A 13,108-nucleotide genomic window follows, 5' to 3' on the forward strand; every position below is an offset into this window, starting at 1 on the left:
AAAATCTTTCTTCTATGGTGGTATAAATATTAGAAGATATCTGTGGCTTTGCTGAGTTACCAACTGGAATTGTACGTGTTGCTACTTACTGTATGACACTGAATCTTATTGACCAGCTAGATTCTGGTTTGCAATTCCATTCATTGTGGCATATGTATTAATTCCATGAAAGCAAGAAAATCAACAAAAATTATTCACTGAAAAATAGTCCCAGAAAGAAAGATAGCCAACTGTGTTCTGGACATAAAAGAAGACAAAATGAAAATACTTGTGCCCTTTCCAGAGATCTTATACATTGGCGAGATCTTAATTTTGAGAGTTCATTTCAAATTCAGGATTTAAGCCTCAAAAACATCATAGACTAACACCTGTTCCCTTCTCTTTAACCATCTCCCTACAAAAGCATCTTTAAAAGAAACCACTCTAAAAAATAAAGAGAGTTACATAGAGAGCACATCTTCCACTCAGGAGCATAACTAGCAACAGCTTACGTATCTATTAAAATATTTCAGACCAATCCATGAGAAGAAGAGAAAGAGGGACCTCCTTACCTTCCTGGGAAACAATTTCCTGTGGCAAATCATCAATGAAATCTAAGTGCATTTCTGTTGGTTCCTCGGATCCCAAAAGATTGTGGTCCACAGTTAAGCGCCCTTTCTTTTCCTCTCTTTCTTTTAAAATAACCTAAAAGTCATTATACCAGTCTTAAATTACTTATGATTCTTCAACTATGTAAGAATGATGACAATATACATTATAACACAGATACAGTAGTTCATTTAAACATGAACATGAGAAGTTTAGCTGCCTGGCAAAAATGCAAATGTAATTTCAGACACTATAAATTGAAGGAAGTACCTCATACAAAATAAAGGGACACAATTGTATTACAGAATTCACAGCTATCAAACCATATCTGATTCTTTAAATTCTGGGTGACAAACCACAGTTTCAAAAAAAAAATGAGTAAATTAAAAAGTTTGAAACCCAGGTCATACAGTTTACATTTGATTGACATTTTATAGTTTTCAATTATTTGGATATGAATTCTCTCATTTTGAGCCTCTTAATAACAAGAGTGAGTTAAATCACATACGATCCCCAATTTATACATGAGAAATGTAAGAGTAAAAAGTTTGCCTAAAATGATACATGTAGCAAGCACTGAAGTTAGTACTGAAATCCAGGGCTTCTGATTTCTGGAGTCTAACATTTTGGGATACTAAATATTTAACTGGTTTTTTTTTGTTTTTTTTTTTTAACCTTATGAAAGAATTCATTTTCCAGGGCCCTGCTCTACACGGAAAGACAGCCATGATATTGATGATATCCTGAGCTTCAAATTAACTCGTTATCAAGATTCATGCACATGAATACTTCTCACAACAATCTGTTAACTAAGACACCACAACCACTTTTACAAAACAGATTAAAATCCTTATTCATCCTATAAAATAAATATCCTACCAGATTTTGGTTTACCTTTTTAAGTGCTGTGGGTCGTTTTAGTTTTGCAATTTCCTTCTCTTTTCCTTTCTTTGCTTTAGAGGAAGCAATGTCCACAGAATTAAAGGATGTTAAACAGGGCTGACTTTTGGTCAAAGGTTTTCTGTTAGTGGAGTCTTTAGTGTGAAAAGAAGCTGCAGTAACCACTAAAAACAAATAGGAACATTAGTTTCACTATTAGGGCCAATCCCACATACTTTCAAAATTTCCCATGATAACTACAAAAAACGAGAACATCTTCCTCCCATGGAAAAAAACAGATATCATAACAGCAGAAGTACTACACATGGCTATGCAGTACCCCTCAGATACAGTTTTTACCCATTTTTTCGAAGAATCTTCCATAAGATAAAGAAGACTAAGCCAAAGCAATTAACGAATTTAGAGGTCCATTATAGGGATAAATAAATTATTAGTTCTATTTTACTGTACAGCCCTCAAACATGGCAATTCCTTGCAACTGGTCTTCAGTCAGAACCACTCTACCTTTGAAACATCACAATGCTTGTACCCCTTCTTAATCCTACTGAATCTGCTATTCACCCTTACATAAGATACCTTATCTATCACTTCTCTCCTTATTTCAGTTGGTCAGTAAAGAACGATGATTTTACCCACTCAGCTGCACTCAGTACCATTAAGTCTTTTATGTCTGGTTGATATCCTCAGTCTCCACTGCCTTCCTCCCATCCTTTACTATTCCTAAACCCCCAATCTCAATCCTCTCACACTCAGAGCTATCCTGCCACTTCCCTGAGAAAATGCTATCCAATATAAAATTATACCTCACCTGAAAGGAGGTGGCAGACATCCTTACTCCTGTCCAAGGCTCACCAACTGCGTCTATTCTTAATATCCCATCTCAGTTCCTCTAGGATCTTACTCTATTCCTATACCCTTGCATCTTTCAAGTTCCTACCAGATCCCTGACTTTTTTCTTAAAAATCTTCTAACTAAAAAAAAAAGAAAAGGCTGGGTGTGGTGGCTCACGTCTGTAATCCCGGCACTTTGGGAGGCCGAGGCAGGCTAGATCACAAGGTCAGGAGTTCGAGACCAGCCTGACCAACATGGTAAACCCCTATTCTCTACTAAAAATACAAAAATTATCCAGGCATGGTGGCAAGTGCCTGTAATTCCAGCTACTTAGGAGGCTGAGGCAGAAGAATTGCTTGAACCCGAGAGGTAGAGGTTGTAGTGAGCTGAGATTGGGCCACTGCACTCCAGCCTGGGCAACAGAGTGAGACCCTGTCTCCAAAAAAAAAAAAAGGGTTTTTTTTTTTTTTAAAAGGCAATCCAACTAAACCCTTCCCTTGACTGACTTCGCTTCAACCTAAGGTGCCATCATTCCCCGTTCCTTCCTTATTAAACTTCTGAACAGTCTTTCTCTCATTATCACTTTTCAAATCATTACAATTTGACCTCTGCCCAACCCACTCTCTTGAAACTTATTGTTAAGGTCATGCATAACCTTGCAATTGTCAAATATAATTCTCTCTTTAGTTTTCTTCAGCATTTAGTACCAAGAACTACATCCTTTTCCTCAAAATTCTATTCTTGCCTTCTGTAACATTACACTCTTTTATTTTTCTTATTCTTTCTCAAATCTGTTTCTGGTACTTCTTTCTCTTATCCTTTAAATCTGAGCAGTCCACCAAGGCTTTGTCTGCGAACATCTTTTTCCTAATTTTTCTTTCCCCCAACAATCTGATATCCACAGCTTCCACAATCATCTGTATTTGAAACTCACTGACTTGTAACCTAAACTACACATTCATAACTATATGCTAAATAGGAACCACCAGAGTCTCCCTTGCATTTAAAATACAACAGGCAGTATCCGCTCTTTGTAACAAAGTTCTTCTATAATCCTTATCTTGTATAGCAACATTGCAGCCCTTATCACCACCACATTCAACCAAGACAGAGTTTGGAGTTATCCTTGACCTGTTTCCAGATTTCACCATTTCTCCATAATCCTTTTTCATCATGATCAGTCTCATCCTTCTCTTGAACATGTGTATATAGGGGTGTGTATATATACATATATAAAAAAAGATACATCATTATATATAAAACAATATATATGTAATTTATAGTAATTATAATTAACATTTAACTGCTAAATATATACATTTATACATGTATACATATACTGTTAACATATGTATAAATGTATATATAACATATACTATTAATATATGTATATATACTGTTTACACACATACACACACATATAAACCTGTATATTAACTGTTGCTAAAGTTGTAAGAAGCCATATGAAGTATCACAGGTTAACAATCTCTTCTCCATATTATTTATTGAGTGATTATAACCCAAATACTCTAAGCACTTTACATATATCCTCTCATCTAATCCTCAAGACAATCATGAAGTAGGTACCCTCGTATTAATGTGAGGAAATAAAGCACAGGAAGGTTACATAACTTGCCAATGAAATACATGGAATAACAGGATTCAAACCAAGGCAACTTGATTCCAGAGCCCCTGCTTTTAGCTACTAGGCCATACTTCCTCCACAATACTGCTAACTCTCAGTTTTATTCCCTATTTTTAACTCTTAAGTGAGAGATTACTGCCACTCTCCCCATCTCAACAACATGCAACTCTAAAGCTTTGTATACATTCAGTACCATCTGACTAAGTTATTCAAAGCAAGAGTTGATAGCGGACTAGTAACTAGATAGCTTTAAACATTTTGCACACAGGTTAAAATTATACATTATAATTTTTCTTTCTAATAAATAATAGTTCCTTCACATAGGATCAGAAGACACACAAAATTCAATTCTGCCTCTCACCATCAGTGCTGGTGCTGTACACTGGTACCTTTCCTTTTCCTTTGTTCTATTCCTCACCCTCTAAAAAAAGACTATGTAAAGAAATGAGGGAACACAGAGCAGCTGAGCTCTAAATCTGACAAGGTTTGTTAAAATAGAAATTACCGTTTCAGTAGAAAGCCAGATCATTTTCACTCACACACATACAAACACACACACAAAATCTGATCAACAAAACCCTTGTCTGCAACTGAGTTTTATTAAACTAGATAATTTAATGGTTAAGAGAGCCAGACGACTTATGATTTTTTTATTTCAGTCTTTGAAAAAGAAAAAAATTCGGGAGAGTCAAAATGCATACCAACCGACATTTATGCAGAGATGTAAAGAACCTGAGGGAAACAAACTATGCTGATACCTGGATGAAGAGCATCCCAGGAAAAGGGAACAGCAAGCCCACAGATACTGAGCTAGGATCATGCTGGGTGTGTCTGAGGACTGCTAATGTGGCTAGAGCAGAGTGTGTTAGGAGAGAATGGTGATGAAGGCAAAAAGGTAATAGGGTCAGCTAAAATATGGCTTTAGTTAGGAGTCTGGCTTCATGCCAAGTGAACTGAAGAGCTACTAGAGGATTTTGAGCAGTAGAGTGATATAATCCAGCTTACATTTTAAAAAGATCACTCCTTATAACACACACTAGGGGTTGGGAGGGAAAAGCAGATAGTAGTAAGGAGGCTGATCAGTGCAGTATTATACAACAATGGAGGCTACTGTGGTGGCAGGAAATCTAGAGAGTAGATTATGGATATGTTTTGCAGGCAGGATAGACAGGATATGTTAAAGGACTAGAGGTGGAAAGAAAAGGAGCATAGACAATTTCAAAGCTTGTGGTTTAAGCTGATTTAAAATACACACACACACACACACACACACACACACAAACTTTAAAAATTTTGATTAACAGCATCTAACATATATTATCAGAGACAAATAGCAAATTGCTCAGTCTAATGATATCACCTGTATATGACAGAGGCCTGGTATTAGTAATCTGCCGTGCTTTCATTGCTTGCTGTTGTTTTTCCAGAGCAGCTAACATGTCCCCCAAATCCAGCTGCACAGGTGTTTTATTCTTTTTTCCAGCTGCTTTTGATAAAGCTTCCTACAAAGTAAAGATTAAAAAAATTTATTTTTTTGTTAGAGTATGAAAGTGTGGCATTTTAAGATGACTATACTTATCACTCCTATCCCATCAAACTTAGCAAATAAACAATCACATTTGTTCATAAAAGTGAATAGATACCTGTAATTTTTTTTGCTCCATACTTATTTCTGAATATTCTTGAGCTGTGGCAAGGGCTGCTGCTAAAGCTTTCTTCTTCTGACTTTTTGCACGTTTAGGAACTGAGGTGGTAATGGGAATTGGAGTTTGAACTATATTGATTGGTGAGTTTTCAGGTAAATCATCCAACTATGATACCCAGAAAAAAAAATTTGTTAGTGAATCCATAAAAGTCAATAATAAGGAAGAACGATCCAGAATGTGGGATGCTATGCAGTGTAAGTAGACTAGACTCTTCAAAGAATTCAATGTCATAAAGAACAGGATTTGACAGTAAGACCATTTTGGACTGGGAAATGCTAAAGAGACGAAACCGCCTAATGCAATGGGGGATGGTTGCCTGGATTCTTGACCGAAATAAAACAAAATACCTCCAAAGTAAAATTTTGCAACAACGGGGAAAATTTCATTACAGACTGTATGTTGTTTGATGATATCATTTAATTAATGGTATTTTAGTAATAGAACTGTGGATTTCATAGAGAATTATCTCTGTTCAGGCTATGCTGGAATTAAAGATAGGTACTAAACACTGTCTCCTGCACACTCTGTGCTCCATGTGCTTTACACTTATCTTTAAGATTTCCTTCCAACATAGCCATTGTTTAAAGGTGTTATATTTTGCTTATCTTTTTAAAAAGAGTTACTTACTACTTTAGAAGAAAGTTTTTGTTGAATATTCTCATCCTTAGCATTTCCATTCTCATTTGGTTCTTGAAACCCATCTTCATCCTGAAATAGTTCACATTCTAAGTAAAAAGAGTTCAAGGCAAACTCCTAAAAAAAACCTTTTTATAATGCTTAAAAGTATTGAAAAATGAGGAAGTTATTTCTTGTACTCTACTACTGAAATATTCAAAGTCAGTCTTACAGAGGAAATCTCAAAAAAAAAAAAGGAAATCTCATTTTTCACATGCTAACACATAAACAATTTAATTATTCAAGGATGGGGGCATATCCACACATGTCCATCTTTTGGATTTCTGCACCTACTATTTCATTTTTATTAATAATTCTACCTTCAGATGGGTAATTGAAAAGAAATTCAAATTGGATTTTATCACATCCAGGTAATTTGAAAAAGTCAGCTTCATGTAAACTTCATCATATTCCTTGTTCTGCATTACTCCACACAATTGTCAGTAAGGTTAAAAAAATTTTCCACTAAAATTAATTTCTTAATATCCTTTATACTGAAAATTATATCTAATACATTTAAATGTAAGTATAGAACCAATTGTACAGCTGAGTACAGGTAATACAATTGACAGATCTGGATATGTTGAAACTATTGTTGACAGAATAATTGAGATATACTCTCAAGTCCTTTGGCTCAATTACTAAACTTATCTAACATATTATTGATTTCCATCCTCTGACCTCAAGCAAGTTTTCCAGTTTAATCTCCATCTATTAATTCATTCAATAGAATTCATGATCCAACCAAAATGACTTACTCAAATGAGTTACCAGAGATGTGTGGTGAAAAACATCTTGACACAACCAAATTCTACTTGTTCTTTAAATTCATTCCAAATGTTAGCTACCCTGCCAGAAACCCAAAGTGACCTGTCTCTGCTTTCAACTCTAACCATACTCAAATAAGTATTAGGTATATATGCATACATTCCCCTACTACACAGCAATTTTCCCAAGGATAGCAGGTGTATTCACCTTAATGTATCATTCAGAGCACCTTACTGCACACATATACTAAACCACCAATAAGAATCTGTTAGATGGGCCAGGAGTGGTGGCTCATGCCTGTAATCCCAGCACTTTTGGAGGCCGAGGTGAGCGGATCACCTGAGGTCGGGAGTTCAAGACAAGCCTGACCAACATGAAGAAACCCCATCTCTGCTAAAAATGCAAAATTAGCCGGGCATGGTGGCACATGCCTGTAGTTCCAGCTACTTGGGAGGCTGAGGCAGGAGAATCGCTTGAACCTGCGAGGCGGAGGTTGCGGTGAGCCGAGATCGCACCATTGCACTCCAGCCTGGGCAACAAGAGTGAAACTCCATCTCAAAAAAAAAAGGAATCTGTTAGATGAATAAACAATCAAAACAGTGCAATTAGGATATGAACTATCTATGAGAGAGAGTAAAACATTTTTCTTCCTTTTCTAAAACTCTCCTGGCTGGCAGCACAACTTAACTAGATTGAACTACTTAAATCTGAAAAGCCTTTCAAATGTATTGAATAACAATAAAAATAAAGTGAAAAGGCTCCATACTAAATAAAGTCCACATGAGATCAAGTTCTACCTCCATACATTACCTCAAAATGATCCACACACAGGACAAACCTTTATAAAAATTAACATCAGTAAAATTAATGTTAGATCAAATATATATAGCCAAGACAAAAATGAGTTAATACTTCTGAGTAATTTATAATTTAATACTAGAATCACATGTTAAGACATAAAAAAAGTACTCAAAATGTTTATAAGGTAACAAATTAATCTCTTAATGGGAACATTTCCTATAACAGCTTACAAATACAGTTTGAAAAAAATACCTCAAAATATAAAGACTCAGAATTTGGATCGCTTCTATGGGATTGACTAGAGTTTAAATGCTTATTATCTGGTCTCTTTTGCAAATTCTGTCTTCTTTCTGAGGAAGTACTGTGTCCTCGGCATCTGAATCCAACCTAAGTAAACCCCAGAGGGGAAAAGAAAATCTAATTATTTTAAAGTAAATGTTTCACTCAAGTATATAACATACTTGCAGAAAAGTACACACAAGTGTACAATTCAATAAATTTTCACCAAGTGCATCATTTATTTTAAAGATCAAGTTTCTGACAAATAAGGTACTTACAAGAAAAATAGGAAAATGAGACAATTATTGTGCATTACTTTTTTCTCCTCTAAATGAGTATTTATTAGCAGCTTTATTCACAAAAGCAAAAACAGAAAACAAACTGGATGCTCTCAGTGGATGAACAGTTAAACTAACTGTGGCAAATCCAGATCATAGTATAGAAGTCTGTAGTCAATCACAAAAAGGAATAAACTACAGTATTGAGAAACTCAACAACCAGAGAACCATGGAAGTGAAAAAGGCCAATCCCAAAAGGAATGTATGAAAGCATACAAGATTATTGAAACAACAAAATTAGAAAGGGAGAATAGATCTGTAGATTCTCGGGAATAAGGAGCAGTTGGTGTGGCTATGAAAGGCAACACAAAGGTCCTTGTGGTGATGGATCTGTTCTGTTTCTTAACTGTATCAAGGCCAATATCTGGGTGTGATATTGCAATATAGTTTTGCAAGATGTTACCACTGGGGAAACTGCATATTACTTATTTACTTATTTTAGAGATGGCATCTTGCTCTGTTGCCCACGCTGGAGTGCAGTGGCTCGATCACAGCTCACTACAGCCTTAACACCTGGGCTCGAATGATTATCTTGCCTCAGCCTCCCAAGTAGCTGGGACTATAAGCATATACCACCACACCCAGCTAATTGTTTTATTTGTATTTTTGTAGAGACAGGGGTCTTGCTATATTGGTCTCCAACTGCTGACTTCAAGCAATCTTCCCACCTTGGCCTCTCAAAGCATTGAGATTAAGGCATGAGTCACATGCCTGGCCTTATACATTACTTTTTGAGTTAGGATCTCACTCTGTCACCCAGGCTGGAGTGCAGTAGTGTGATCAAGGCTTACTGCAGCCTCAACATCCCAGGCACAAGTAATTCTTTCACCTCAGCCTCCCAAATAGCTAGGACCACAGGTGTGCACCACTACACCCAGCTAATTTTTTTATTATCTGTAGAGGCAGGGTCTGCCTATATTGTCCAGGCTGGTCTAGAACACCTGGTTTCAAGGGATCCTCCTGCCTTGCCTCCCAAAGTGCTGGAATTACAGGCATGAGTCACCATGCCCAGCTACTTTTTAACTGTTCTAAGTCTTCTGATACTTGTTTATTTTTTTAACATAGATAAAACAATTAGGAAAAACTAATAAAAATATTGTTTCCAAGATTTAAAAGAATAAACTTTTCATTCAATCACATAAATTAGTACTGTTGTATGTTAGGGACTAAATGTTTGTGTCTCCCAGAATTCATATACTAAAATCCTAACACTCCCTCCGCCCATGAGATGGTATTTTAAAGTGTAGCCTTTGGGAGGTGATTAGGTTATGAGGGCAGAGCTATCATAAATGAGATTATGTGGTAGAAGGGGTGAAGGAGCTCTCTGGGGCTCAGAGAGCTCCTTCATCCCTTCCGTCACATAAGGACAAAGCTAGAAGACAGCCACATATTAACCCAGATGCAGGCCCTCACCGGACACTGAATTTGCCAGAGTCTTGGACTTCCCACCCTCCAGAACTGTGAGAAATAAACTTCCGTTGTTTATAAATCACCAAGTCTATGGCATTATTTTACAGCAGCCCAAACAGACCAAACAATCCCATTAACAAATTGGCAAAATGTTCAATCATCAAACGGGCAAAAAAACCACATTAAGCATTCTAAGACTCTTAAGACATTTCAAGTTACCTCTCCTAAGTACCAAATGCAGCTAACAGTAAATGCCTCTCTTAACCAGGACACTTAAAAGATATGAAAATTATAATCTTCAGTAACAGCTACTCCAAAATTCTAATAATAAACAGCATTGGAAGCAGACCTGGAGAGAAGGTGCTAATACACAGGCCTTGGATTCTGAAACCAAACATACGCACAGAAAGACCTGGAACCACCTGAATTCCCACACTTGCTGTTGTAAAGCAGAGTTAGTATACATGTATTAATGGTGTTACAAACACTAAAACAATTTACTTTGAAAACAAATGCAACTTGGAGACATAAAGCACCAGGATTGAATTAAAACCCCCAAACTAATGGTCCCAACAAAGTTCATGTGAACCAAATATTTAAGTATTCCAGTAACCTGATGAATAAATCAATAACCTCATGACATCTAAATACTTTTTGTCAGCTCTTCTAAGAAACAGTTTTGTTGACAGAGGGCATACTGAACAAAACAAATCAGAAGCTACAGTTTTGAATATATATTAACATTCTTAAATGACTAGCACAAAATTAATTTAAAAATTTTTAAGTTTTCATACCCCATTTACAATAATAAACAGGAAAAATATTAGGAATCACCACTAAGAATATCTACAAACTTATTTAAGGAAAACTTTACAACACTTCCATTTATTTATTTATTTATTTACTGACTGTTTAACTAAGACAGGGTCTCACTCTGTCGCCCACGCTGGAGTGCAGTGGTACCATCACAGCTCACTGTAACCTCGAACTCCTGGGCTCAAGCACTCCTCCCACCTCAGCCTTTCAAGTAGCTAGGACTATGGGTACATGCCACCACATCTGGCTTACACCACTTCTAAAGAACACAAAAAAATGATTCAAGCCAGGCATGGTGGTTCACACCTGTAATCCCAGCACTTTGGGAGGCCAAGGCAGGTGGATCGCTTGAGGTCAGGAGTTCAAGACCAGCCTGGCCAACACTGTGAAACCTGGTCTCTACTAAAATACAAAAATTAGCTGCATTTGTTAGCAGTCAACTAAAATCTCTCAGCGACTTGAGAGGCTGAGGCAGGAGAATCACTTGAACCCAGGAGGTGGAGCTCACAGTGAGCGGAGATTGCACCACTGCACTCCAGCCTGGGTGACAGAGAGAGACTCTATCTCAAAACAAACAAAAAGATTCAAAAATAGGAAGACATACTGTTTTTGCATAGAAAGATGACACATCATAAAGGTAGTTAATCGATTGTCTCTAACTTTACAGATTAATTACCAATTGAACAGAATAGAAAGTCCAGAAATGGATTCCAATTTATGTGGGAATTTAATAGGTGATAAAGGTAATTATTTCAAGTCAGTGAAGAAGAGAGAAACTTTTCAACAAACGGTGTTGGAAGATTTTAAAAAGTCACTTCGAAAACACGAAGTAGGACCCATTTCTCACACCATACCAAGAAAAACTCCAAATGGAATAAAGATTTAAATGTGAAAAAACAAGGCCATGAACACACTAGAGGAAAAAACAAGTAAACGCCTTTACAGCCTTGGAGTAGGGGCAAAACTTTTCCAATCATGATTTAAAACCCTTTAGAAGTCATCAAAAAAAAAAAAAAAAAAGATCAATAAAGTCAATTTATAAATATAAACTTCTTAATGTTATTTTACAAACAAACTATGCATGGCAATAGTCACGATAATAATGAGCAAAGTAAAAATTAAAAAGGAAAATCTAGCAAAATATTTGCAACTTGTATTACATATTAAAGACTCCAAGAAACTTCAGGAATTAGATTAAAACTTGATCAAACTGATTTTAAAATGTACCCCAAAACAGAAAGAAATAGATCAAGATTCAAAAAATGAGCAAAAGATATAACCAGGTAAGTTCACAGGAAATGAAGTAAATACAAATGGTCCTTAAATACATGGAAAAATGATCAACTACATTAAGACATAATTTTTATCTAAAAATTATGTCAGGATTTTGGTTCAGGATTTACCAAAATCCTGAACACACACTATCTCTGGAGCCATATGAAACTAGGCACCTTCCACATTTTTGTTGAGGATGCACATTGATACAATCTGGTGATATTTACCAAAACAACAGATGAATTTTCCTTCTGATTCAGCAGTCCCTTATCTAGAAACTGATTCTATACACACAGATTTCGAAATAACACGCCAGCATGTCTACAACAGCAACAGTTTACAAACAACCCAAGTGTCCATTGTTTAGACTACAGAAATCAACAAGGGTATATCCACACAATATTAAGAGTTGTCTAAAAGGAAAAAGTGAGGAAGCCCTTTATGTAGTAATAAGGAAAATATGAAAATGTCTCCAAGATACACTGTTAAGTGAGCAAAGCAGAGCAGAGAACAGAGTAGATATGCTCTTTTATGTAAAGAAAAAACAAAAATAAGGTATGTACTTATATTTACTTATAATGAAGTGAAAAAACTCTGGAAGACTACAAGAAATTACTCAAAGTGGGAGAGGTATAGGAGGAGAGGAGATGGCAAGGCGAAGCAGGAGTGAAATGAGACTTTTTCATTGTATATCATCTTTTTCTTTTACTTTCCAACCTATTCCATAAAATAAAGCCATTTTAAAAGATTTCAAGTTTTTAAGATTCTTTCCATCATTTAAAATTAGACTTATACCAGACTAAAGAAATGATCTATGTTACCCAATGTTAAAACACTGCTAAGAATGTTTAAAACTCCTGTAATTAAACAGCATGGTAGAGGTGCAGAAATCTCATAAACTGAAAAAAACAAATAGCCCCAAAATAGCACATAAAAAATCAGCAGGCCAAGCATGGTGGTTCACACCTGTAATCCCAGCACTTTGAGTGGCCAAGGTGGGTGGATCACAAGGTCAGGAGCTGGAGATCAGCCTGGCCAATGTAGTGAAACCCCATTTCTACTAAAAATATAAAAAT

General features: G+C 36.1%; 1 protein-coding gene across 4 annotated transcripts in view; it reads right to left on the reverse strand.

Annotated features, from left to right (window-relative positions):
• The window catches only part of SECISBP2L (SECIS binding protein 2 like), a 57,323-nt gene that overhangs the window by 22,629 nt on the left and 21,586 nt on the right, over positions 1 to 13,108 (reverse strand). For 2 of the 4 annotated variants that reach the window (XM_012442324.2, XM_012442323.2), the window contains exons 8-13: positions 8,167 to 8,301; positions 6,298 to 6,378; positions 5,608 to 5,775; positions 5,325 to 5,466; positions 1,483 to 1,652; positions 552 to 684 (exon numbers count right to left, since the gene is read on the reverse strand). In XM_012442324.2, coding sequence (XP_012297747.2) covers positions 552 to 684; positions 1,483 to 1,652; positions 5,325 to 5,466; positions 5,608 to 5,775; positions 6,298 to 6,378; positions 8,167 to 8,301 — 829 coding nt within the window. The remainder of the gene's footprint in view (positions 1 to 551; positions 685 to 1,482; positions 1,653 to 5,324; positions 5,467 to 5,607; positions 5,776 to 6,297; positions 6,379 to 8,166; positions 8,302 to 13,108) is intronic. The other 2 variants (XM_012442326.3, XM_012442325.2) reach the window with 1 other exon arrangement.

The sequence above is a fragment of the Aotus nancymaae genome, unplaced genomic scaffold (genome assembly GCF_030222135.1).
Source record: "Aotus nancymaae isolate 86718 unplaced genomic scaffold, 86718_ANA_hifiasm-v0.15.2.pri h1tg000062l, whole genome shotgun sequence".
NCBI lineage: Eukaryota > Metazoa > Chordata > Mammalia > Primates > Aotidae > Aotus > Aotus nancymaae.